The sequence below is a fragment of the Sus scrofa genome, chromosome 13 (assembly GCF_000003025.6).
Source record: "Sus scrofa isolate TJ Tabasco breed Duroc chromosome 13, Sscrofa11.1, whole genome shotgun sequence".
Lineage (NCBI taxonomy): Eukaryota > Metazoa > Chordata > Mammalia > Artiodactyla > Suidae > Sus > Sus scrofa.
Genome location: NC_010455.5, coordinates 44,459,458 through 44,485,113, shown reverse-complemented (window position 1 = coordinate 44,485,113; position 25,656 = coordinate 44,459,458). Strand labels below are relative to the sequence as shown.

At 39.5% G+C, this 25,656-nt stretch overlaps 1 protein-coding gene across 41 annotated transcripts in view; it reads left to right on the top strand.

Annotated features, from left to right (window-relative positions):
• The window catches only part of CADPS (calcium dependent secretion activator), a 503,292-nt gene continuing 479,764 nt past the window's right edge, over nt 2,129-25,656 (top strand). For 14 of the 41 annotated variants that reach the window (XM_021069166.1, XM_021069160.1, XM_021069164.1 and 11 more), the window contains exon 1: nt 3,432-3,875. In XM_021069166.1, coding sequence (XP_020924825.1) covers nt 3,432-3,875 — 444 coding nt within the window. Of the gene's footprint in view, nt 3,876-25,656 lie in introns of all 41 variants that reach the window. The other 27 variants (XM_021069126.1, XM_021069129.1, XM_021069136.1 and 24 more) reach the window with 23 other exon arrangements.

The window sequence follows — 25,656 nt, the reverse complement described above, 5'->3', positions numbered from 1 at the left end:
TATTGCTTTTCATCAAGTGTCTATTGATTGCCAACAGGTCAGATATTCCCTCATCCTGTGGCTTTTCACACAATCACAGCAAGTACTTCAGAGGAGAATGAGTATAGAAATAATCTAAGGTCTATCTTATAAAACCTCAGTTTAGCATCTCAGTCATTTCCATTTCCTCTAGACTTTGCTTTAGTGGATAGGATTAAAAAATTCAATGTTGTATCTTCTACTTCATGATATTGTATCCAGATGGCTGCCTAAAATTTATTCTGTCACCTTAAGATTATTGAAGTTTCCTACAAAGCAGAACTGGAGTTTGGGGGCAAGTATTCAAGCACCTAAAATAGTTTGTTTAAGGGTATAAATACTTACATTTATTAGAATCTATGGTAGAATTGTATTTTTTAAAAAGAAGAACGTGGATGTTAACAAAAGTTTGACAAGTGTTAGCCTCTTGTTAACATCCATGTGTTAACCTTTGGATGTGTTCTATGGTTACTTTCCTCCTTGTTCATCAAAAGTTGCATCTAAGAAAGAAAGTCACACCTCCTGGTTTAGATGGATGCGTAAGGAGTTCTGATGGCACATCTTATCATCAGCAGTAGTAAAGTGTTATAATATCTCTAAGGACATTGAATTGACTTTCAGCTAAGGTAAAAAATATCTTTGAAAGGATGTACATTTAAAAAGTCACCAATGTACATCTTTTGAAAAAATTACAAAGTATTTCCAGTAAATTTTTTTTTAAGTCTCTTTGATTAAGGAGTCATGGCTGTATTCTCCTGAGCAGAGGGTTAGAATTATCTAAGTAATGTCATATATAATACCCAAGTCATAGGTTTATATGATTAATGAGAGGTAGATACCAAGTTTATGTTTTAATGAATATAACTGCAAAACTCCCACAAAACTCCAGAAAAATTGTAAAAATACTAACCGAAACAAAACTTTCTTACACTGATTGAAAAATTCCAATTGGTTCTAAAGACAGAACTGGTGCCTACTATGATGATACTTAAATGCCTTATCTTTCTTAAAGAAGCATTATCTAGTTAGTAAATGGCTTTGTCTGGTCTTCAGGAGCAAATCGCCATTCTCCATAGCTAATGATTTGTGATTTGTTTCTTTGTGTCCTAAAAATGACCCTCCCATATGACCAAATGGATTATTTCAACTTTTTTTCCTCCTCACTTTTCCCTTTCCTGCTCCCATACCACACCCCCCATAGCACTCTGTACTTTTGTTGGCCCTTGTCCTGTCACTATGGCTTTGCAAATCACTTTTTCCATTTGTAATATCTTCCTTTTTACCATTTATTCTTATGTTTCCTATCTTTAAAATTTAACTCTCTTTTTTTGATTCTCTTCTATTCCCAGTTGCTTCATTTGAGCAAGCTTTTAGCAGTTTACTAAGTTAAATTTATTGATATATTGCCTTGAAATAAGTGCTGTCAATCTTTTTTATGAGTTTATGTTGTATTTCCAAAGGGAGATTATAGACTCTTTAAGAGAATGTCTTCTAAAATTCCCACTTATCCTTAGGACAATAGTCATTTCATAAAAAGATGCTGACTAAAGGTTGATTGATTGAGTGATTGGCCTACTATATTTCCTCTTCCGGGGAAACCAGTACAACATAATTTGAACATCTTTTACTTCTTTAGAAAAATTTAAAAGTGAGAACTGCCAAAGTGTAAAAATTTCCACATTGCTGGGTTACTTATTTTAAATAATACAGAATGTATAATGACCACAGAAGTTTTGCCCTTGAGGTGAGTATGGTGGTGAAGTCAAGTATGAGCCCATGCATATATTACATAATTTTAAAAATTAAACAGATTGTTAGAATTAATGTGGAACTAGATGCTGTTTTAAATTCATTTTTAAGTCTCAGACTAGCTAGAAAGCTTTTCTTGAATATCAAAGCCTACAGTAAAACTCATGGTAAAATTTAAAATACATAAAAACAGATGTGATATAAACTTTAAATTCACACTACACTTTAACAATAACTCCCACGAGTATCTACGAATAATTAGAGCCTTGAAAATACATAAATGTGGGAGATAGGGTGAGGGGAAATGAAGAGAGGTCTCAAGATAGCTTAAGACCCAAGGGTGGATGGTCCTGGTTTATTTTCAATCCATCTGAGGGTCGCTGATTAGATTCAGCACGCTGGCTAGCTCCCCCCGACCGCTGGGTTTATTGGCTTAAGTGAAAGCAGCACGGGGAAGGAAGGCACCATCTGCTGCTTTGAATTAATAGATAACCCAGAGGCAGGAAGGAAAACGGTGCGACAGTCAGCGCATTAGTTGTTGATGCCTGAATTCTTAGGGTGTCTTTATCTGATCCACTCCTCCACCCAGATCTTCCAGCGAGCCAGAATGGAGGAAGGACTAAGCAATCAGAAACCCTTCTATTTCTGTGGTAGGCTCACCTCAGCATAAAGTATTACTAGTTCTCGGAATTGAAAATTGTTCATCATAGCTTTTGCGGGGTAGACAAGGGGAGGGCTGCTAGTTAAATAGTTAAGTTGCATGCTCAAATTTGATTCACTTTTATTTTAATGAGAATGTGCGTATGTAAATTGCTGGCATCAGAGTTTACACAGGTGGGACAAACAAGCTGCGCAGCCTCACTGCCCCAGGTATGAATAAAGCTGTGGATTTAAAAAAAAAAAAAAAAAACAGTTTTTTTTTCCCCTAAGATCTCGCCGACTTCCTCTTAGACCTCTGAATTTAGTGTCTCAAATAGCCCACTCTTCGCTGACAAGAAGTAATCACAGGATTTGTTTATTTCCTCCTACCCCCCGAAACTTTTTGTCCGCGAAGGGGGGAGAGAGGTCGAAGCCTGGAGAGCTGGGCGTCAAGGAGGAAATTATCCAAGAGGGGATGGGGGTGAGGAGGGCGGGAAAGCATTAGGGTCAGTACGGAAGCTCTGAGACTTTGGGGACGCTCCGCGCTCTCCCCGCTCCAGCCCTCTGCAGCCACCCTTTACGCCGCGGACACGGGAGAGTTAAGCCAATAAACACGTAAGCGCCGCTCCCTCCCCAATCGGCAAGATGCCTCTTCGGCTCTAGGCTGCATCGACAGCTTGCAACACTCGGCATCTTTTCTGGAGGCGCCTCCTTCAGCGGCTGCAGATGGCATCCGGCTGAGGGCTCGGAGCTCGCAACTGACTCTTTCCCTTGCCCACCTCGGGTCCACGGACGCAACTCTCGCTTCCCCTCCTCCCCTCGTGCTCCTGGGTCTGAGCCCAGCTGGCGATCATCAGGCGGAGGAAGCAGTCGAGCGGCGGCCGAGGCTGAGCATCAGCGCGCTCGCTCCCTGATTTGGGGAGAAGCGCCCATCCCGGAGAGCCGACCCCCAGCCGCCTCCAGCGCCCCCCACCTTTTGCACCCCAAGCCAGGGGTTCCAAGGACCCCTCTCCCCAGGCGCCACCATGCTAGACCCTTCTTCCAGCGAAGAGGAATCGGATGAGATCGTGGAAGAGGAAAGCGGCAAGGAGGTGCTCGGCTCGGCCGCGTCCGGGGCTCGCCTGTCTCCCAGTCGCACCAGCGAGGGCTCGGGCGGCGGCGCCGGGCTGGGGAGCGGCGGCGGTGCCGGCGCCGGGGCCGGGGTGGGCGCCGGCGGCGGCGGGGGCAGCGGCGCGAGCAGCGGCGGCGGGGCCGGGGGGCTGCAACCTAGTAGCCGTGCAGGTGTCGGCCGGCCCTCCAGCCCCAGCCCGTCGGTGGTAAGCGAGAAGGAGAAGGAGGAGTTGGAGCGGCTGCAGAAGGAGGAGGAGGAAAGGAAGAAGAGGCTGCAGCTCTATGTGTTCGTGATGCGCTGCATCGCCTACCCCTTCAACGCCAAGCAGCCCACCGACATGGCTCGGAGGCAGCAGAAGGTAGGTGCGCCGGGGAGGCCGAGGGAGCAGCTCCGGGACGTCGCCAGGCGGGCGGGGCGAACAATGGGAGCTGGCGGCGCAGCTGGCGAGTAAGAGACCGCGCCCTGGGGAAGGAGCTAAGAGGGTACCTCCCCGAGGCCGAGCCCCGAGCCTGGAGCAAGCCAGGAGCTGCCCCGGACCAGCAAGGGGCCGGGAGCGCATAGCCTGGGCCCTGCCAGTGAGCGAGGCGAGCAAGTCCGGCTTTGTGACCCCCTAGGCTCGGGGAGTGACTAGCAGCCCCGGCTCCGTGAGAGGCCTGGCTCGCTTGCCCGGCTCCCAGCACTCTTCAGCGGCGGGCGGCTGCGCTCAGCTCCGGGCCCGCCCTCCTGGGCGTGCGCTGGGCAAGCGGGCGGGGGCGCCTGGCAGGTGGGGGCTCCGGTGAGGAGCGAGGAGAGCGCCTCCGAGCCGCGCTCCTGCAAACCCGGGCGGAGAGCAACCGCAGGGGCAGGCGGGAGAAAACGAGCCCGGAAGGCGAAGCTTCCCTTGACTCTGCGAAGGGCACCCTCCTACCTCCGCCCGGGTCAGCTGATTGCCAACTAGGGTTGCCTCGGGGTCCCTGGACCCCGCTTCCCCCTGGCCAGGCTTCGCGCCACTCCCTTGCTCCTGCTCCCGAACCCCAGAGCTGGGGCGCACCCTCTGGTCCTTCAGCCGGGGTCAGCTCCCACTGCCTTCCTCCCTTTGACCCTTTTCTCTTCATCCCAAGGTGACTTCGCCGCCACCTTCTGGCTCTCCGATGCTCTCCAAGCCCTGCCGCTGCTAGCTTGAAAAAGTGCAGCAGCAAAAAGCCTCGCAATTACAAGCATCAAAAGCTTTTTGTGTCTGAAGCTAGGGCAAGGCTGAGGCGGTTTCGGGCTACCTTTCATGGGAACAAAAGTGCATATTTCTATCAGTTGTTCTCCAGCCAGAGAAAGGAGTTGTTAGTTACTGCAGGTTGAGGGCCAGTGGCGGCGAACCGACTAGAAGCGGTCAGCTACCCAGCTGCAGTAAGTTAGTGAAGAAACTGTTCTGTCTCTTTTAGATGAATCTGAAGCAGCTGAAGTATCAGAAACGCTAGTTAAACCCCTAGAGGGGCGGTTAAAGCCAGCGGTAGCCCCATCAAGGTTGGAAGACCAGTTTTTTAAACTAGTGAATTTCTCCGTTGTTGTCATTTAAGGCTGAATTATATGTTGTGTGTAGTAGAGTGTTAGGTTTTCCTATATTTATCCACTCTTATCTTGAGTTAGCACAGATTTCTCTGTTTGTTTTGCTTGTATATATACACACACCGCCCAGAGCTGATGACTCGTTTCAGCTCTCATAAGCTTGCCTATTAGAAATAAAACTCATTTCCTGGTTGAGAAAGCACAGGTGGGCTACACACTTGACTCTTTACCCCCCCCCATCAGTGGTCATTTGTTTTTTCAACCTGTATTTTGAGTTTTTTCAACTACAATAGAGCAAAAATATTCTCAGAACAGTAAAAGTTTTTGGATATTGTTTTAAGGATGGGTCTTGGGTCCTGATTCATGTTTCAGATTGGAATTATGCTGTTAATTGTGTCCTTATAGCAGAAGAAACTCATTTCCAAAATCTATTAATAACCACACCCACTAATAATGTTCTGTTATTTTGGCATTGAAAACTATTGCCACTTAAAGAAAAATTTTAAAGCTTTCTTTAATCCATCAAAAGCCTCTACAGCTCTGTCCTTCTAAATATGGCATCGGAATGGGGAAAGAAAGCCATTCTCATGAAGATCCAGTTTTTCTAAACAGAACCTTCAGCCACCTGAGAAAGTTCATCATGAGGCTTGTTTATCTCATCTGGTATGTTTTACCTGGATCCAAAGTTGTGGTTTTGAGGGGCAGTGAGTTCTGTTTTTACACATGACCTTAACATTCAGAGGGACTCTGGGAAAGATTGATAACACTGGCATTTGGTCAAACTATTTTAGTTATTGCAGCAGACTACTGCTAAATACATATCCTAGCAAAGCTGCCTCAGGGATGTTGGCTATATTGGGAAGCTGAATATCTCTTTATTACAAAGAAAACAAGCTCTTCCATAACTATATCTCTAAGTTTAGTGCCTTTCTGTAAAAGGCTATTCTGCTGTTTTTCTTCAAACAGAAAGCTTAGGACTGGATTCTTTTTTTAAAGGAGCAGTTATTGAAAGTATCTAAAAGTTTGCTTAATCATTGTGGTGAAATTTAAAGCCAACAAATAAGATTGATAAACTGAAATTAGTCTTGGAGAAATATCAACTAGTTGTAAAGTAAACATGAATAGAAATGGATGAACTAGAAAAAGACAAAAAATGATGTTGAGAAAGAGAATAGAGTGACGGGGGCAGAGAACAATCTGCCTATGAAAAATGAATTGCTGAACTGGGGGAAAGAAAAAGTCATATTGTCAAATCATGCTGAATACTTTAAAGTTACACAATGCTATACGTCAAGTACATCTCAATAAAGTTGAAAGGAAAGATTATATTGTACAGAGTTTAATAGACTTTATAAAACCAAATAGACCATGTCATAACACTGGCTACCATTTTTCAAGTACCTACTTTGTACAAAGCACTTACCCTAGACCATTTTAAAGAAGAGTTTTAGACTTACTGAAAAATTGAGAAAATAGTACAGAGTTCCCATACACCCTAGACACAGTTTTCCCTATTATCTGAGAGTAGTATAGTACATGTATTACAATTAAAGGACCAATAGTGATACATTATTGTTAAATAACATGTACAGCTTTTTAAAATTTCTTTAGTTTTTAACCTAAATTCCTGTTTCTGATCTTAGAACATTTTAAGTTCTCCTTATAACCTTAGCAATATAGGAATTACCACCCTCATTTTTAGAAGAGAAAACCGAGGCCCAGAGAGTTTTTGTAATTTGCCTAAAGTACTAGGTAGACAGGTGAAAGAATGGGAGTTTAGGCATGGAGCTCTCTGATTTCAAATCCTATCTTATTAATAGGCAACACTCACCAGGAACATTCTAAAATGAAAAACAGCTAGCATCCTGACATGTCTAGTGTACTTATTTACCCAGGGTTATTTCTATTTGAGTTGAGAGAAGCCTGTCTGTCCCCCTTTAGGCACCTATCATATAGTCAACATGGGCAAAATTAGCATCTGATACTAACTTCATAAAGAATATGAAAGAGAGAGATGGGCTGTCAAGCTGGTAAATCTGAACAGCAGACTGTTGTCAGTCTTTCTATGTAGAGCTGGAAAAAAAAAAGAGTATCTTATCTCAGAGGAACGATTGGGAAGGAGCAGAGAGAAAAGCTACCTTTGCTGGATCACTCTGATAGTTAATTACTTTGCTTTCACTTTTACTGAGAAAGAGAACTCCAAAGCTTTCCAACATCTTCCCAGTTAAAAGAAGGGACGTTAAACAGACTTGGTGGAAACATGTTTTGTCAGTTGTAGGTATGTTTTCCTTGCACTACTGTGAATCTAAATATAACCTGCTAGTAATGATAACTTATGATCAAAACTAAAACCTGGTCAACAGGCTGTCACTATGTTTTAGCAGCTGATAAATGACAATTTGAAAAACAGTTCTGAGGTTTCTTCTTAATTTTTGTCAGACTTATAGAGTGAATACCTTGAAGTTGGTGTGGCAGAGCTCTACCATATATTTCTAGATTATGTCTAGATTATGTAGCAGTGGTGATGGGTAGCTACCTCATGTGAACTGGCTACTTACAGATGTTATTGAGGGAATGTTAAAGTAGGCACTGAAAACAATTCTGTGTAATGTTTAGATTAACATGACCAGTTTTTTTTTTAATTCACTGGAAATTATTCATAGTGGCTGGATTGCAAATGTCCAAAATGAACATTATGTGTGCATTTCTAAGTGTGTGTACATGTGCATCTTTATGTATATGAGGAAAGAAAGGGGGCAGTCCTAAAACTGTCTCTTCTATGTGAACTCCTTTTTCATTCAAGAGAACTTTATGACTAGACCAAATGTGTTCTAAGTTCAGGTTACTCATTTCCATGTGATTCAGCTTATATACTGCCCTGAAATGATGGCTATGTTGAGTCATTGTTAGCCACAGAAATTCCATCTTTATTCATTTACTTCTCGGACTTGGTTGTTCCATTATGACTCAAAAGCCCATAACTTTCATAAAATTTAAAATCTAGTGCTAGGTGACTATATTTTTTTTGTGTGTGTGTACTTTAAATCAATAATGGTGATGCATCTTCAGATACGCTTTGAGGCATTGGGGTTAGCTCCACTATTCAAAAATTCATAAGAATTGCTTTGTCAGTGTACCATGATTTGCATTTTAAAAATAAAATAGTCTCACCTTTTGAGAAAACTAAATGACTGTTAAACTAGGATTCCTTCAAAAAGAATAATACATTTTCCTCTTCTTCAGGGAAAGTATTGAATTTCTTAAGTATGCTTTTTGGCATCTCCCACCTCCAATCTTCTTGGTGTGCTGGGCAGGAACTGTTATGCACTGGTACTGGCTGAGACAGTCTGAAGATGCATAATACCAAAAAAGTAATAAGAGAAGTTCTTGCCTCATTACACACTTGAAATAGATTTTGCTCACCTAAAACTGGACTAAAGAACAAAGGAAATTAAATCTTTCATTCCTGAAAAATTATACTGTGTAAAAAGTGTAAAAGTCAGATGATTCCAAGGTCATTCTCCTGCAAAAACAAATTTAAGACATACCATAGGCTATCACCTTGAAATAAAACCAGTGGGGCCAAATTTAAGTTGGAGTGATTAGGAGAGTTCTACTAACTTAGACCTAAGTTCTAAAAAAAAAAAAAGTTCTCTCCCAGGCTTGGTGGCAGAACCAGAAGACAGTTTTGAGTTACACTTCTGAATTGGTGAGCTTCTGTTCTAATTTGGAAGATAACATACATACATGTCAAATGAGTTGAGAATAAGATAGTGTTTGATTTTAAGATGCTGATTACAAATAGTAAAGTAGAAGGGGAGACAGTGTGTATGCATGCACACATACACACATACTGGATGTAGCAGTAGGGAAAATCTTCATGAATTTGTATGATTTGTGTAAGCCTAAGGAAAGACAGGTATTCTAGTCTGGAGAAGAGCATGAGGTAGCAGGTATGTGGAAAGGAGTCATTGCTTATGGGACTGTTAGTCCATTTCATTGATTCCGAGTGACAGAAACCCAACTGAAGTGGCTACATAAATAGGAAAATAAAGGGAAGGGGAAAGGTTTATTGGCGCATGTAATTGAAAAATCCAGTGTAGGGTCATTGACTGCAGGTATGGTTGGATCTAGGAGTTCAAATGATTTCCTTGTCAGAATAAAGAAAGCTTACTGATGAAGAGAAATACATATTGAGAACTGTGTTTGAATTCAAACTCTACCATTAATAAATTACCCATGGCAGGCAAGTCATCTTCTGTCTCTGGGGTAGTTTTTTCATCTGCCTTATGCAAACGGGATGGGGCAGCCTCAGATTATCTGTACTTTCATCTCTGCATGTAATGGTTAATATTTCTTTCAGGACAATTCGGTTACTTATTATTAAGACATAATTCCATTCAAAATTGCATTTGGTATGTTTTCACATTACAAAATAAGGAATTGTCTTCAAAGAATCTGAGATGGTTAGAGATAAAGTTAGAGTTCGATTTGTCCGACTACCTAAAATTTTAGATGAGTAGGATGAGATCTTAAAAGTTTACAAGGCTGGAGGCTATACAAGAAATTCAGCTTGAGGGATGAAACTGACTCACACGTGTATTTCGTCTACAATGTATTTTTCCAATTTTTGAGTTATTTCCCAACATTTAAAACCTTCAACATATTTCAAGTAAACAAATTTATATTTCTGTCTTCTCTTGTAATTGGAAGATGTAGCAGAGCTCAACCTGAGTTTTTATGAGTCTGCAAAAAGAAATAGAAATGAGACTACTAGCTGTAACTTAAATAATGGAATGCTAATCACTTTTAACTAAAATTATGCCATATATATATATATATATATATATATATATATATATATATAGTTGGTAGGACACCAGCTATCTGGTTCTTGTCAACACCTGTCTCTTCTTGCCATTGTTGCACAGATATTGATGGTCTGATCCTGGCCTCTGTAATGTATCCAAGAAAAATAACTGAAATAAGGAACTCTCTGTTCCCTGTCTCTGGCAACAGTGTCTCTCTCAGGATCAGATTTATAGTCTCCACAGAATTGGAGGGCTGACAATTAAAATTACCTTATTATTTTTCTATTTGTCAGTCCAAGCATGTGGAAGAATTACTTTTCTGTTGTTAGCAGGTAAAAAAGGGATAAACTCAATCAGTGGTTTAAAGTCTGGTCATTGCTGTTGGCATATGATGGCTAGTGAAGGACAGTGGTTAAGAGCATAGACTCTGAAACTTGAATGCCTAGGTTTGCTTTCCTGGACATACCTCAGACTGGCTCTGATTTGGGGCAACTTACTTAAACTCTCTGCTACTCAGTTTACTCATCAATAAAGTGGTGATACTAACGGTACCTCCATCATTGAGTTCTTGTGAAAATTAAGTGAGATAATATAGTGAAGCTATTAGAACAGTGCCTGGCATGTGCTAAGTGGTATGCAAGTGTTCTTATTATTGATAAGTTGATATGTGCGGTTTTGCGTTGTTTTTATCCATGAAACTGTGTGTGAAGTATTGAGCATAGTTAACCTTATATTCATTATGGCTGTCATCATCATGATCATCATTATTATTGACATGATAAATAGACCCAGAAGGTGATGGTTGCCATTATAGCATCATCTACAGGATAAATGGGGTTGAGGGTACAACATATCCCCATTCCTTTTGTGTTGAGACACTTCCTTACTTTTGCAGGCCATCAGTCTCTGGTTCAAATTCCTGGTCAGTTTGGTGACCTAGCAGCTGTGTGCTCTTGGGTGCATTATCCAATCTCTTTAAATCTTAGTTTCCTCATCTGTAAAGTAATCATGAGTCTTACAAGAAAGAAATTATGTTAACTTCTTAACAAATCCTTAATATATGATGAATATTCAACAAATATTACCAGTAATTATAATAACAGTATTCTTGCTTTTTTATCCACCAAATGCCCCCATGCTATTTTAAACTACAATACTTTTGCTCATTCTGTTCCTTATGTTAGAACATCTTTCTGACTTAATTTGCTCTTGTTTATCCCTTCATTAACTCACGTTAGCTCCTTCACGATACCTTACCCAAACCATTGTATCAGGCTGAATGCTCCTGAAATTCCCTAGTCCATTTCTACTTTTCCTCCTATACATTATATTTAAATTGCCTTTTCTATGAGTGCCTGTTTCCCAGTAGGCTGTAGGAATCCCAAAGACTGGGACCATATTTTATTACTCTTTGATTCTCGACCTCCTCAAACAGTGCCTGGAACACAGTAGGTTCTTGTAAAGATTGACTGTTGAAATTCTGCACTGATGCTTTATTTCCTAGGAAGTTTCTAAGGAGAGGTGGTGAAGGAGTTTTTAAATATAGTTTGCCTCTATCATAGAGACAAACTTACATACTTTTATAAAAGATTATCAGTGAAAAACATGGGTAAGCCAATTACCACATGGTTTCAAAATAATTTATGTTGCAGAAACGCACCATAAATCACCTCCCAGTCTGGTTTATTTATACCAAATTTCTAGATCTGTTATAGAGAAAAGTCATCTTTCAAAGACCATAAGCATTTAAGAATTTCTTGCTGTGACTGAATCTCACTTGAACTTGAATCGTGTATGTTTAAGTGACCAAACCTTAAGCTAAGGTGAAAAGTGTATCTCCATATTGGGCATATGTTTTATTTGATTTAGTTCTTTCTGAAGGAAAGAAAACAATAATCAGTCATTGGCACTATAGTAATATTTAGTCTGTTGAAAATATTATCAAATTTCAATGTTGCCAAAGTCATATAATAGAATTAAAGTTCGGCATATTTAGACATAAATAAATATGCTTCTTTTCTCTACTTTTATTCTCAGGAGATTTTGGCACTGTTTTCTCTCTCATTATAAGCTATCTAAAGTCCTTTTAGAATGTAGTTAGGCTATAAATAAATAATGACTATAGTGCTATTGTATATTGGTTGTGATAATAAGAATATAAGATGAGTGTGAAATACCTATAAAATAAAACTGCTTAGTATGGATTTTTCTGATACCTTTCACTAGTCAAAAGGGAAAATTATCTTAGCTAAGCCATTCTTTTCATTTTAACAAGCCGGGGAAACATTTGAGAGGTTTGAAAAATAAATTGAATTATCAAGCCCTTAAATGTGCAAGCTTCTGGCTACTCTTTCAAAATTTAGAGCTATGGAGCAAACTGATAATGTCTTGATGTCCTCTAGCAGCCTACAGGAGAAAAATCCCAACCTGTCATTTGATGCTGCTTCTCAGGAGCATTTCATGCAGTAGGAAAGTGCTGAGATACTTTTCAGTTAACTTCTTCTTTTAAACCCTAAATTTTCCAGGAGTACCTGCTAGGTTTCAAACCCTCCAGGGGCCATAGCACTTTGAAAAAAAACCAATAGGCTTTTGGCAGATAGGCACAGTGGTATGGAGAATCTACTGTGCTACTTAAGAAAGCAAAGGGAAAACATTGAAAATTCTTGCAAATAATTATGCCTTCTGTTGCCCATACAGAAGAACAGCCTTTTGGTGTGGATGGTAGGCATTGAGTTGTTTAAGCAAATGAGTTAAAATATATCTTGAACATTTCCTTTGGCGATTTTTCTGACAAGTACAGCAACTGTTGTCTATAAGGCAGTGTGTCACAACATACTGTGTTCAAAACATTTCTTGGGGGCTCTTCCATATTCAATTTTTGTTTGTTATACATCATCAGAAAACATTGTTTTGAACCACTTCTACACACAAGAAACTCACTAAAATTCTGTAGGCAAAATATGGAAAGACATTTTAGACAGCTTTCCTGATCTCTAGGAAGCTATCAATCTGGTTGAGAAGTTGAGGTACATGAGCATTGAACAGAGCTCATAGGTCTGGCAGATATAGTGAGCATCTGAATCTTAAATATTGGTTTTTTCAGGTCTCCATCCTTGACTATCTTCATAGGTTGATCCCCCCCCATGTACCCCCCCAAATCCATATGTTGAAGTCCTAACCCCCCAATACTCAGAATATGACCTAATTTGGAAATAAAGTCTTCTCAGATGTAATTAGTTAAGATGAGGTCACTAGGGTGGACCCCAATCCTTTATGACTGGTGTCTTTATTAAAGGAGAAATTTAGACACAGAATCAAGTACACAGGGAGAACAGCATGTAAAGAAGGCAGATATTGAAGTGATACTTCTACAGTCAAGGAACACCAAAGATGGCCTGAAGCTAGGGGCAGGCACGGAATGTATTCTGGCTCACATCCCTCAGAAGGAACCAACCCTGCCACCAGATGTAAGACAATCAATTTCTATTGTTTAAGCCACCTAGTTTGTGGTACTTTGTCCCAGGGGTCCTAGCAAACTAATAAATCCCTCTTCTCATCTCTGTCCCACCTCTCAGAAACCTCACCACTGATGATATCTTTAGCTACCAACAGCTCTACATGTCTGCTCTCAAATCCGGAGCTCCAGCGTAAGCCTCTCACCAGACCCCAAATCACACCTCTAGTCATCTACATCAGTGCTGCAGAAGGCATGCTCTAAGACTGGTGAAATCAGTTAATGCTTTGTCATGGGTCTACAACAAGATAAGGATCTTGCACTAAAATGTAAATCTGGTCACTTCCTTCAAAAAAATCTTGCTACAAAAAACGGTCAGTAGAATTGAACAGATTAGTGATGAATTTGATGTAATTTCTAGTGCTAGCACTTTATCTTGGTGCAGACCAGTAACAAGCAGTTCTCAGATGGCACTGGCCTACAAATTACACTTGGAAGAGCTCTGGCCTTCAACCTATCTTCCCTGGGATGTCCTTAGACCACTCAACAGTAGAATGTCTTACCAAGACTCTTTCTACCTCTATATTCTACTCAGTGAAGATAAATGCATTATTTTACAGTTCTGGTAAGTACAATTCTGATGCTACTGTGTAGCCAAGGATTTAGAGGCTGAAGTGCACAACTCACCTTCACATCTTCACTGTTAATCATCCCATCCTTGCCGCCAAGTGATACACACATCCTGTTGATATTCCTCCTGATAAAGTTTTTATCTTTTTCTCCCCCTCTTCATCTGCATCACTGCTGCCTGCTTTGGGCTCTCATGATCACTTGCATGGACTTGTGCAACAACCTTTTAACTATTCTCTCTGATTGCTTTATTGCCCACATTCCATCCAGCTACCAAAGTGATCATTCTGAAGCACAAAACCAATCCTGACCTTTCCCTGATCAGAATGCTTCTGTGAGTTTCTATTGCCAACATAAGACAAACTCTAAACTCTTTTTCATGGCATAACTAGATCATCCCTCCCCATCCAGGCTCAACTCCTGCATTTCTGCACTCAGCTTTGGCTGTAGCCTATAGTAAGCATTTTTTCTCCTTGCATTGCTGCATGCTCTTTCATGCTACAGTGTCTGCCATGCTGTGCCTCCATCTTGAAAAGCCTTTCCCAGCTTGCCCACTGCTCTCGTAGGTAGGCAATGACACCTCATCATTATAAAGAATAGGAGTAAGTCAGTGACAATTTATTGGATGTTTAATCTATTCATTGTTCAAGAAATTTATAAGCTTTTATCTCATCTATTCATTGTAAGACAGGTACTAATCATCTTAACTCTACAGATGATGAAACCAAGTGGCAAAACAGTTAAGAAACTTGTCTTAGGTCACACATTTAGTAAGAGTAGAACTGGGTTGGGGCCCACATAGTCTAACTCTAGCCAGTACTCTTAACCTTGTGCTTTACCAATATCCATTCATGATAAAAACTCTTACCAAAGTGGGTAGAGAGGGAACATTCCTTAATATAATAAAAGCCATTTATGACAAACCCACAGAAAATATATAATACTCAAAGGAGAAAAGCTGAAAGCCTTCCACTAAAATCTAGAACAAGTAAAGGATGCCCACTCTCACCACTGCTCTTCAACATAGTACTGGAAATCCTAGCCACAGCAATCAGACAAACAAAAGAAATAAAAGGCATCCAAATAGGAAGAGAAGAGGTAAAACTGTCACTGTATGCAGATGACATGATACTATATATAGAAAACCCTAAGGACTCAACCCAAAAACTACTTGAACTGGTCAATAAATTCAGCAAAGGAGCAGGATATAAGATTCAAAAATCAGTCACATTTCTGTATACTAACAATGAAATATTAGAAAAGGAATACAAAAATACAATACCTTTTAAAATTGCACCCCAAAAAATCAAATACCGGGGAATACACCTGACCAAGGAGGTAAAAGACTTATATGCTGAGAACTATAAAACATTAAGGAAATAAAAGAAGATGTAAAGAAATGGAAAGATATTCCATGCTCCTGAGTTGGAAAAATTAATAATATAAAAATGGCCACACTACCCAAAGCAATTTGCAGATTCAATGCAATCCCTATCAAATTACCCAGGACATTTTTCACAGAACTAGAACAAACTATCCAAAAATTTATATGGAACCACAACAGACCCAGAATTGCCAAAGCACTCCTGAGGAACAAAAACCAAGCAGGAGGCATCACTCTCCCAGACCTCAGGCAATATTACAAAGCCACAGTCATCAAGACAGTGTGGTACTGATACCAAAACAGACATACAGGCCAATGGAACAGAATAGAGACCCCAGAAATAAACCCTGACACCTATGGTCAATTAATCTTGGACAAAGGAGGCAAGAACATAAAATGGGAAAAAGACAGTCTTTTCAGCAAGCATTGCTGGGAAACCTGGACAGAGGCATGCAAATCAATGAAACTAGAACACACCCCTCACACCATGCAGGAAAATAAACTCAAAATGGCTGAAAGCCTTAAATATAAGACAAGACACCATCAAACTGCTGGAAGAGAACATAGGCAAAACATTCTCTGACATCAACGTTACGAATGTTTTCTCAGGTCAGTCTCCCAAAGCAACAGAAATAACAGCAGAAATAAACCAGTGGGACCTAATCAAACTGACAAGCTTTTGCATGGCAAAGGAAACAAAAAAGAAACCAAAAAGGCAACTTACAGAATGGGAGAAAATAGTTTCAAATGATGCAACTGACAAGGGCTTAATCTCTAGAATATACAAGCAACCTATACAAAAAAAAAGCCAACGACCCAATTGAAAAATGGGCAAAAGACTTCAATAGACATTTCTCCAAGGAAGATATACAGATGGCCAACAAGGACACGAAGAAATGCTCAACATATTTGATTATAAGAGAAATGCAAATCAAAACTACCATGAGATACCACCTCACACCAGTCAGAATGGCCATCATTAATAAATCCACAAATAACAAGTGCTGGAGGGGCTGTGGAGAAAAGGGAACCCTCCAGCACTGTTGGTGGGAATGTAAGCTGGTACAACCACTATGGAGAACAGTTTGGAGATACCTTAGAAATCTATACATAGAACTACCATATGACCCAGCAATCCTACTCTTGGGCATATATTTGGACAAAAGTTTCCTTAAAAAAGACATACACCCACATGTTCATTGCAGCACTATTCACAATAGCTAAGAAATGGAATCAACCCAAGTGTCCATAGACAGATGATTGGATCAGGAAGATGTGGTATATATACGTAATGGAATACTACTCAGCCATAAAAGAGAACAAAATAATGCCATTTGCAGCAACATGGATGGAACTAGAGATTCTCATACTAGGTGAAATAAGTCAGTACGAGAAAGACAAATACCATATGATATCACTTATATCTGGAATCTAATATACGGCACAAATGAACCTTTCCACAGAAAAGAAAATCAGGGACTTGGAGAATATACTTGTGGTTGCCAAGGGGGGAAGGGAAGGGAATGGGGTAGACTGGGAGCTTGGGGTTAATAGATGCAGACTATTGCCTTTGGAATTGATTAGCAATGAGATCCTGTTGTGTAGCACTGGGAACTCTGTCTAGTCACTTATGATGGAACATGTAATGTGAGAAAAAAGAATGTGTACATGTATGTGTAAATGGGTCACCATGCTGTACAGTAGAAAAAAAAATAAAAGGTTAAAAAAAAAAACCCTTGTGCTTTATTAATTACATTATAGCGTTGAGCACCTATTACTTCAGTGTATACCTATTTCTCTCTCCTAACTCTTCAGAGATGATTTTACTGAGCATCTTATGTGTAGATAGTGCCTGTATCAGTAAATTGTGGATGCATGAGTTTATGATTGCTGAATATTTGATTGTTTAGAGTCATAAATATTCCCTACCATTTATAGTAAGTCCACTGAGATAAACTCATATTTTTCTCCAAAACAACTTTTTTGGGAGTTCCTGTTGTGGCTCAATGGGTTAAAAACTTGACATAGTGTCCATGAAGATACAGGTTTGATCCCTGACCTCACTCAGTGGGTTAAGGATCCGGCATTGCCACAAGTTCCCATGTAGTTTGCAGATGGAGGTTGGGTTTGGTGTTGCCATGGCTATGGTGTCGACTGCAACTGCAGCTCAGATTTGACCCCTCACCCAGGAACTTCCATATGCTGCAGGTGCAGCCCTGAAAAGGTAAAACATTTTTGAGTAGTTATTTTCTTCTTTTCCTCCTCCTCCTCCTCCTTCTCTTCCTTCTTTCACATCTTTTTTTTGGGGGGGGGCACACCTGTGGCATATGGAAGTTCCTAGGCGAGGGGTCAAACCAGAGCTGTAGCTGCCAGCCTACATCACACCCACAGCAGCATGGGATCCAAGCCGCATCTGTAGCCTGCACCACACATCATGGCAATGCCGGATCCTTAACCCTCTGTATGAGGCCAGGTATCGGTTTCGAACCCACATCCTCATGGATACTAGTCAGGTTCATTACCACTGATCCATAACAGGAACTCCCTATAATCTAAATCCTGTTTTGGAGTGGAAATGGGGTCTAGAGAGATGTCTTCCTGGCAGGATGAAACCGTGTGACACCAGCCTGGGTGCCCTAAATGTATCTAGGTCCCTGACATTGCAGAGTTCACTGTAGATTCACAATAAGTATCCAGGACCATTGAAGACTTTGGAAAGTTATGCTAACTCTCATTATTATAAAGCCTCACAGCAAATATATTGTAATGTACCTCACATCCAACACTCACTTATCTTTTTTATCATGGAAAAACTGGAAAGGATGTTTTCAGCATTGCTTTTGAAACTCTTGGTCTATATGATTTGATTAATACATGATTGTGACTTCTCAGGAATCGTGTATATTCATAGGATCCCTTGCAAACTGAAAAAAAAGAATAGTCTCACCTGTTGTTTTTAACTGTAGTGATATTTTATGAGCTCTAAACTTAAAAATTAATGAAGTTAACCTACATTTGGAAGTCGTTTAACCAAACCTTTATTAATTGCGATTTTCCATTTTTATTCTTACATTTTGGAGACAATACATTTCATTTGAGATCCTAGATTTTTTTTAAGACCCCTGGAAAGTTTCAAGACTCTGGTCACCATGCCCTATTGCTTAACAGATAAGAGAGCCTCTGACGAGGCTTGATGGAAGAAGTGGCCTCAAGCTGACTGAGTAGATCAAGGGATGAGGGTGTGATGGATTTGGGAAGAATGAAAGATACTTTAATGTATTCATGATGAAATAATGCAAAGCAAGTCTGAGCACCTCTGAACAAATACTATTGTATAAGATTCCATTATTAGAGGAAAAAATGAATTAGAACAAAGGTTTGTTCATGATTGTGGATGCCTTTCAACCCCAGTGTGATGGGGTTGGGTGGGGCCCGGGGGAACTTATCTTGAAGGCCATGGAGAACCACTGTGAATTCTGAGCCAAGCAATGCCATGACCACGACAGCTCTTTAAGAAGATTAAGCACAGTGTGTGGAGAATATGGAATAGGGGCAGAAGGGAAGAGTCTAAATGTTTTCACAGTGTGAGAAAAGGTCACAGATTAGGCTTGAATGTTTTATCCAGCACAGATGATCTTTATATTTTTGTGGGGAAATTTGTGGAAAATCTCAGAAATGCCTTGAAGTCAAAGTGTCTTAAATCATTAGTTCAAAGGCGTTCTACTAGAACAACTGTCAACCCTTTTCTTCAGGTTATTAGAGTAATTTTTATGTATGTCATCATAGTGTGTGGGGTATGAGTGTTCATTTCTCTTCTTACAAATCTTAAAAATCTGAAGTGAGGTGCTTGTCTTTTAAATTATATTGAATTTTGGTGACCAGTATACTCATACCTTCCCGTGAAGGTGCAGAAACCCTCCTGCATAACACTGGGGAGACTATAATGACACAAATAGAGATAATAGAGCTGGACCTGGCATCATTTCAGGAAACATACATGCAATTCCACTTTAGATTCCAGTTGACCCAAGGGATTAAAATGGAGCTTAATCTGGCCCCATAACAAGCCCAGGTTTATATTAAGCCTACAGGAGGGCAGTGGAGGAGGCTTGGCTTGGGGTATAGCTATAGAATCTGGAGAGAAAATTTCTAAGAGTGCCCCACCAGACTAGGAGAGATGCTTGGATTTGTTCCTATCAGCATGTGATTCTATCCCCAAAACTGACCTAGGTTTGCACAAACATCTTGAGGGTTTAGAGTACAAACTCCCTAACCTTCCTCATTCCTCCTTAAGTGAAAAGATTCTGATCTCAGTGGCAAGATTTCAGAAAAGTTATTGGACTACGTTTGTTAGTGATTTGAGTCACCTACATAAAAAGGGAAGCACAAGTTCCCAAGAGTCTCTCTCTTCCTGCACAGTAGTGGGTACCATCATCTTTTCTACCTTTCATCTGTTGATAGAGATGGTAAAAATCTTGACTGCATAGGAGTAAAGAATGCTTCAGCCAAGTCATCTGAGTTCTAGTAATGAAGAGGGGTTTTATTTCCCATCTGTCATTGTTATCTCTGTTATCTCTGCTGGGAATAAAGGTGACTTCAGTCTAAGATATCCCTAGATCACCAGGTTATGACATAGATCAGATATCCCTAGATCACCAGGTTATGACATCATCTGAAGGGCTTCAGACCACTGCTTTAATTACTGGAGAGTCCTGGAGGGTCCCAGTTGGCTACCTGGAGGAGGTTGCACTGCAGCTGAGGAATAGATAGTATTTGAATATGGGGAGGCAGGAGAATTGCCATTCTATGGACAGCATGAGCAATGACCAGAAGCCTCTCAAAAGTAGACCCAAGAACAAGGTGTAAGATTGGAAAGGTAGGTTGGGACCAGGTTGTGGTAAACAATGAGTATTAGTAAACTTTGCATGTTGTTCTTTATTTGACAGGCAGTCAGGAGTCTTTGAAAATGAGCTATACCCCTGAGTAGCTCCAATGGTGGTACCACTGTACTGAGGCCTAGGGCCCATCACAGATAAGGTAGACATCTGAGTGATTGCCAGATAGGGGGTGATTAGCCTTGACAATGTCTTGACGTGATGTGTTTTCCCCTAAGGCAGTTGAAGCTTGAGATTTTCCAAAGAATATTGTCAACACAAGCAGAATGTCTTATTTGCAAAGGACATGATTTGCTCCAGCATTTTCCCCTGGCCAGGTTAGAAACAACTTCCTATGAGCTTTGACAGTGGCCCCACTTTTTAAATTTTTTTATTTTTATTTATTTATTTATTTGGCCAGCTCTCCTGTTTGCCTGGCAATGAAGAAAAGGATTTCTTTCTACTATCTACTTGCCACAGGCAGCCTGTGTACTTCTGTGTGTTATAATTCAGCATTATAGACTTTCAGAGTAAACAGATACTGGTTTGTCCTTGTTTTAATTAGTCAGAAGCACAGTTCCCCACCTCGATCCCATTGAAGCAGCAGTTCTAAACAATCATGAGTCTGCTGTTTGATCCAAAGAGCTTTTCATATTTCCCCCTCCATTTTATGTGCTGAAAGCTCAAAGCTGTCTTAGTCAATATTCAATTAGGATTTGAGTCAGAAGGCTGCCTTGAGCTCTTTACAGAGGGGCAAAGCATAGGCCTTTACTCTCACCTTTTTTTGCCTGAGTGCAGAAAACCATCAGTATTCACAGAAGAGATGTAGGTCTGCTTCAGCATTAAGTTAAATATTATGCCAAATTGAGTGTCTGTTTATTTCTTAAGACCTGGCAATAAGCGACCATGTTAGAAAAGATTTAATGGAAAAGAAAACCAAAGTTTACATTCTACATATTTTATACACCAAAATTTAGGGGGATTTATGATCAAGAACATTTTTATCTTCTCTACTCACAGTGAGAACTCTGTGTATTTCTGTTTTGTGGACTCATCCAAATGCTTTTATTTAAGGATTTCTTTAATCACTATCTTTTGGCATATTCTTTGTTTCTGGAAAAATCTATAACTCAGTATCTCAATATTATCTTGTCAGTGAACTCTGGTTTCAGAACAAAAACAATTCACTAGTAGGCTTTAAAGTCAAAATCTTAACCAAGATTTTTTTTCCACATATGATAGCAACAAAGATATTGAGAGAATGCAGTAATTTATTTTGCTTTTATTTACAACAAATGTACCTCTCTACTTAAAATGCCAGATCTTTGGGGAAAATAGCAATATGAAACATTTGCATTAATTTGGCTGAAAATTTACACTTGTTCCATGATCCCAAATTCATTGAAGCAAAACATATTATTAAAGTGATGTGGATAATCCAAATTATTCAGTAAATTTAATCAGTGTGACCAGTCAGTTGAGGTGATTCAAATGAAACTTTTAATTGTACCTTGAAAATAGGAAAAAAATGTTATTTTTAGTGGACAGTATTGGTTACCTGCCGTTATCTTGCCTCAATGCTAAACAGAATTAGAATTTTTTGGGGTATTTTTCCTCATCCCCAGCATCAGGAATAGACACAGATTTGTCCAAGCCAATCAACACATGGCAGTGTACCAGAAATGCAATTGGTTTGTGGGTGACCATGTGACCTAAGTTGAGCCAATCAGACTAAAGGGAAAGACTATATTGTATTCCATGCTGGGAGAAAAGTTTTACTCCTCCTCTCTTGGTGGACATATTAAGGAAGCATGCACCCTTGTTGCTACTGGCAGCCATAATAGAACCATGAGGAGACCCAATTTAAACTGAAACCCAGGGTGAAAACAGTAAAGTACTTTAGATATGGAAATAACTTGAGTTTTTGGTGATAGTAATAGGCCACAATATTAAGTCTGATGTGAAGCCTACCTTTCATCTGGGCTTCCAATAGTAATGTACATGCTCTTTTCTGTAGGTAGTTTTGAGTTACAGCCAAAACTAGCCTACCCATGCTGTATTTCTCTTCAAAATAGGAGATCTGGGACTTGAATTTTCAGGCCTTAACCGTCAAATTTATTTTGCATATTTAGATTAATGCATATGCAGAAATACCCTATCAGTTATGTGAGAAGCAAAATAATGATTATTTCCCTCTAATTCCATGTGTATTTTGGCCAAAAATGCAGTTTGTTGATTAAGTATAAATCATGTCTTACCGCAGTGCTAGCTTTTATTATAACTGAAATGATAAAGTGAATTCAATGAAAGTCTTCCTAAGCCCTGCTTAAGTTGACTAGTTTACATATTTTACTGTAAACAAAAGTAAAGCATATTTATTGTAGAAAAATCAAATAATATGGAAATACATAAAGTAGAACTAAAAGTAATCCCACCACCCAAAGATGTCCCCTCTACACATAAGATATATTCATATTATTTACATGAAGACATAGAGAAGGAGATTAATATATATATATTATGTATACAAATAATAGTTCTATATCTAACGTTTTGCAACCTGATTTTTGCAGGATAGTCTGTAAAGAAAATCTTGCCATGTCAGTAAACATAAAAATATGTCTTCTCTTAAATGGTTTGTAGTAATATAGTTTATGGATACACCATAATTTATTCAACAAGTTGTCTATTGATTTCTTTCTTACTACTCTATGTGTTCTACAATGAATATCTTTGTGTACATGTCTTTCTACACTTCTCCAAATGTGTATGCGCTAAATATAAAGGTTGTATTTGTTTCAAATTTGTTACCAGTTTCCAAAACATCTGTAAATATTCACATCCCCATGAATGAGGCACAAGTAGGTCTGACTCCCCACGTTATGGCCAGACATTAGTTCTTTTTCAGCTTTGTCAAACTGATAGGTGATTTTTAAAATTTTATATTTGTATTTCTTTTTTACATGTTGTTGTTTCTTGATATTTCTCCTTTTATAAATTCTCTGTGACGTAACATTCACTTTTCTACTTCTTGACTTGTTTTTAAAGGTTCTTTCCATTTTAATGGTATTAACACTTTGTCATATGTGTGCAATTTATGTTTGGTCATTTGTTGTTAGACCTTATGTTTGTTATGTTAGCCTATTGATGTTTAGGTGAACATAATTGTCTTGTTTTCTTTCTTTCTTTCTTTCTTTGGCCACCCGATTACATATGGAGGTTCCTGGGCCAGAGATCAGATCCAAGCCACAGTTATGACCTGTGCCATAGCTGCAGCAACATTAGATCCTTAACCCACTGTGCTGGACTATGTCAAATCTGCTTCCCAATGCTCCAGAGACAGTGCTCTTGTTGCGCCACAGTGTGAACTCCTAAAAAGAATTTTTTAAAGTACTGAAATCTGTCCACTTTCCCCCTTTATAGTTTCTGGGTTTTATGCACAAAGTACCTTTTATACCCAAAGATTATAAAACTGTTTATGCATATTTTCTTCTACTCCTTTTTGGTTTCACTTTTCTTGCCTTTCTATTTTTAACTCATTTGAAATACATCATGGTGTAATGAAGGAAATGTGAAACCCACTTTTCTAGTCAAACAACTAGCTGATTGCCTCCACATCGTAGATTAAATCATATATTTGCTCACCAGTAGTGTTAAATGCCTCCTTATAAATACACTAAATTCATATTAACATTTGGTTTTATTTTTGAGTTCTAGGTAGAAAAGCATTCCTGTGACTTTCCCTTCCTGCGCTGTAAACACTGTGTTTTCATGACTGTAGCTTCATGATAAGTTTTAGGATATATTAATAGAGAGGTTCCTTTTATTACATTTCTTTAGAATATCCTTGACTCTTCTTGCATTTTTTATCCTTTGGGAAAATATTTTTTAGTGATTCAGAAATAAAAGATCATTTGGATTTTGATTAAAATTCCATTGTATCTTTAATTTAATGTAGGAAAAGCATACATCTTCATGGTAATCCTGTCTAAGAACAAAGAAAATCTTTGCATGAATTCAAGTAACTTGATCTCAGTTTATATTTTTTTACTATTGGTTATTTTTTTTCTTTTCTGGCCACATGCATGGCATATGGACTTTCCCAGGCCAGGGATTAAATCTGAGCCAGAGCTGCGACCTGAACCATAGGCTGCAGCAATGCCAGATTCTTAATCCACTACACCAAGCTGCGGATTGAACCGTCACCTCAGCAGCAACCTGAACAACTGCAGAGACAATGCCTGATCCTTAACACATTGCACCACAGTGGGAACTCCCTGTCTGTTTATTTTTGTAGTTTTCAATGTACATGTTCTAAATATTTACTATAAAATTTATTTCTTTTTCACTTTTGCTTTTTAGGGACATATTTGCAGCATATGGAAGTTCCCAGTCTAGGGGTCAAATCCAAGCTATGGCTTCTGGCCTGTGCCACAGCCACAGCAACATGGGATTCAAGCTGCATCTCTGACCTACACCACAGCTCACAGCAATGCTGGATCCTTAACCCACCAGGTGAGGTCAGTGATGAAACGTGTATCCTCATGGATCCTAGTCGGGTTTGTTACCACTAGCCATGACATGAACTCCTGTACAATTTAGTTCTAATTAAACTATAACATTGGAGTTCCCCAGTGGCTCAGAGGGTTAAGGATCCTGTGTTGTCACTGCTGTGGCTTGGGTCACTGCTGTGGTATTGGTGTGATTCCTGGCCTGGGATGCCATAGGCATGGCCAAAATAAATTAGTAAGTAAACTACAACATTTTTTAGCTGAGTGCTCTTATCAGACTCTGCATTAAGCAAAACTCTCTATTCCCTGTGTAATACAAAGGTGCTCAGGGCTAAGAGGCTCCTCTTAAATATACTTCTGTCCCTATCAACTGAGATATTTGCTCATCAAGACTAATTGTGTTTTCCAAACTTGTTTAGGCTAGTTTCAGTAGTTATTGTAATTCCATAATTTAATTAAATGTCATATATCTTAATGAGATATGAGTACAAAGACAAAAGATAGTCTTTATTTATTTTAACCAAGTTGATTGCTTTGGGAAATTTCAATTACATCTGAAAATGTCATTAAATTGTAGTTGGGAAAAGCTACAGTACCATTTTGGTGGAAAAGTTATGAATATCTAAATGATTTTTTGATCAAATTGCTTTGCAATTTCTTTAACTTTTACTCCTATTTTTTTATTTTTTTTTATTTTTTGGTCTTTTTAGGCCCTCACTTGTGGCAAATGGAGGTTCCCAGGCTAGGGTTAGAATCGGAGCTATAGCCACTGGCCTATACACAGCCACAGCAGTGCCAGATCTGAGCTGCTTCTGCGACCTACACTGCGGCTCACCACAACGCCAGATCCTTAACCCACTGAGCAATGCCAGGGATCAAACCTGCATCCTCATAGATGCTAGTCAGATTCGTTTCTGCTGACTCATGACAGGAACT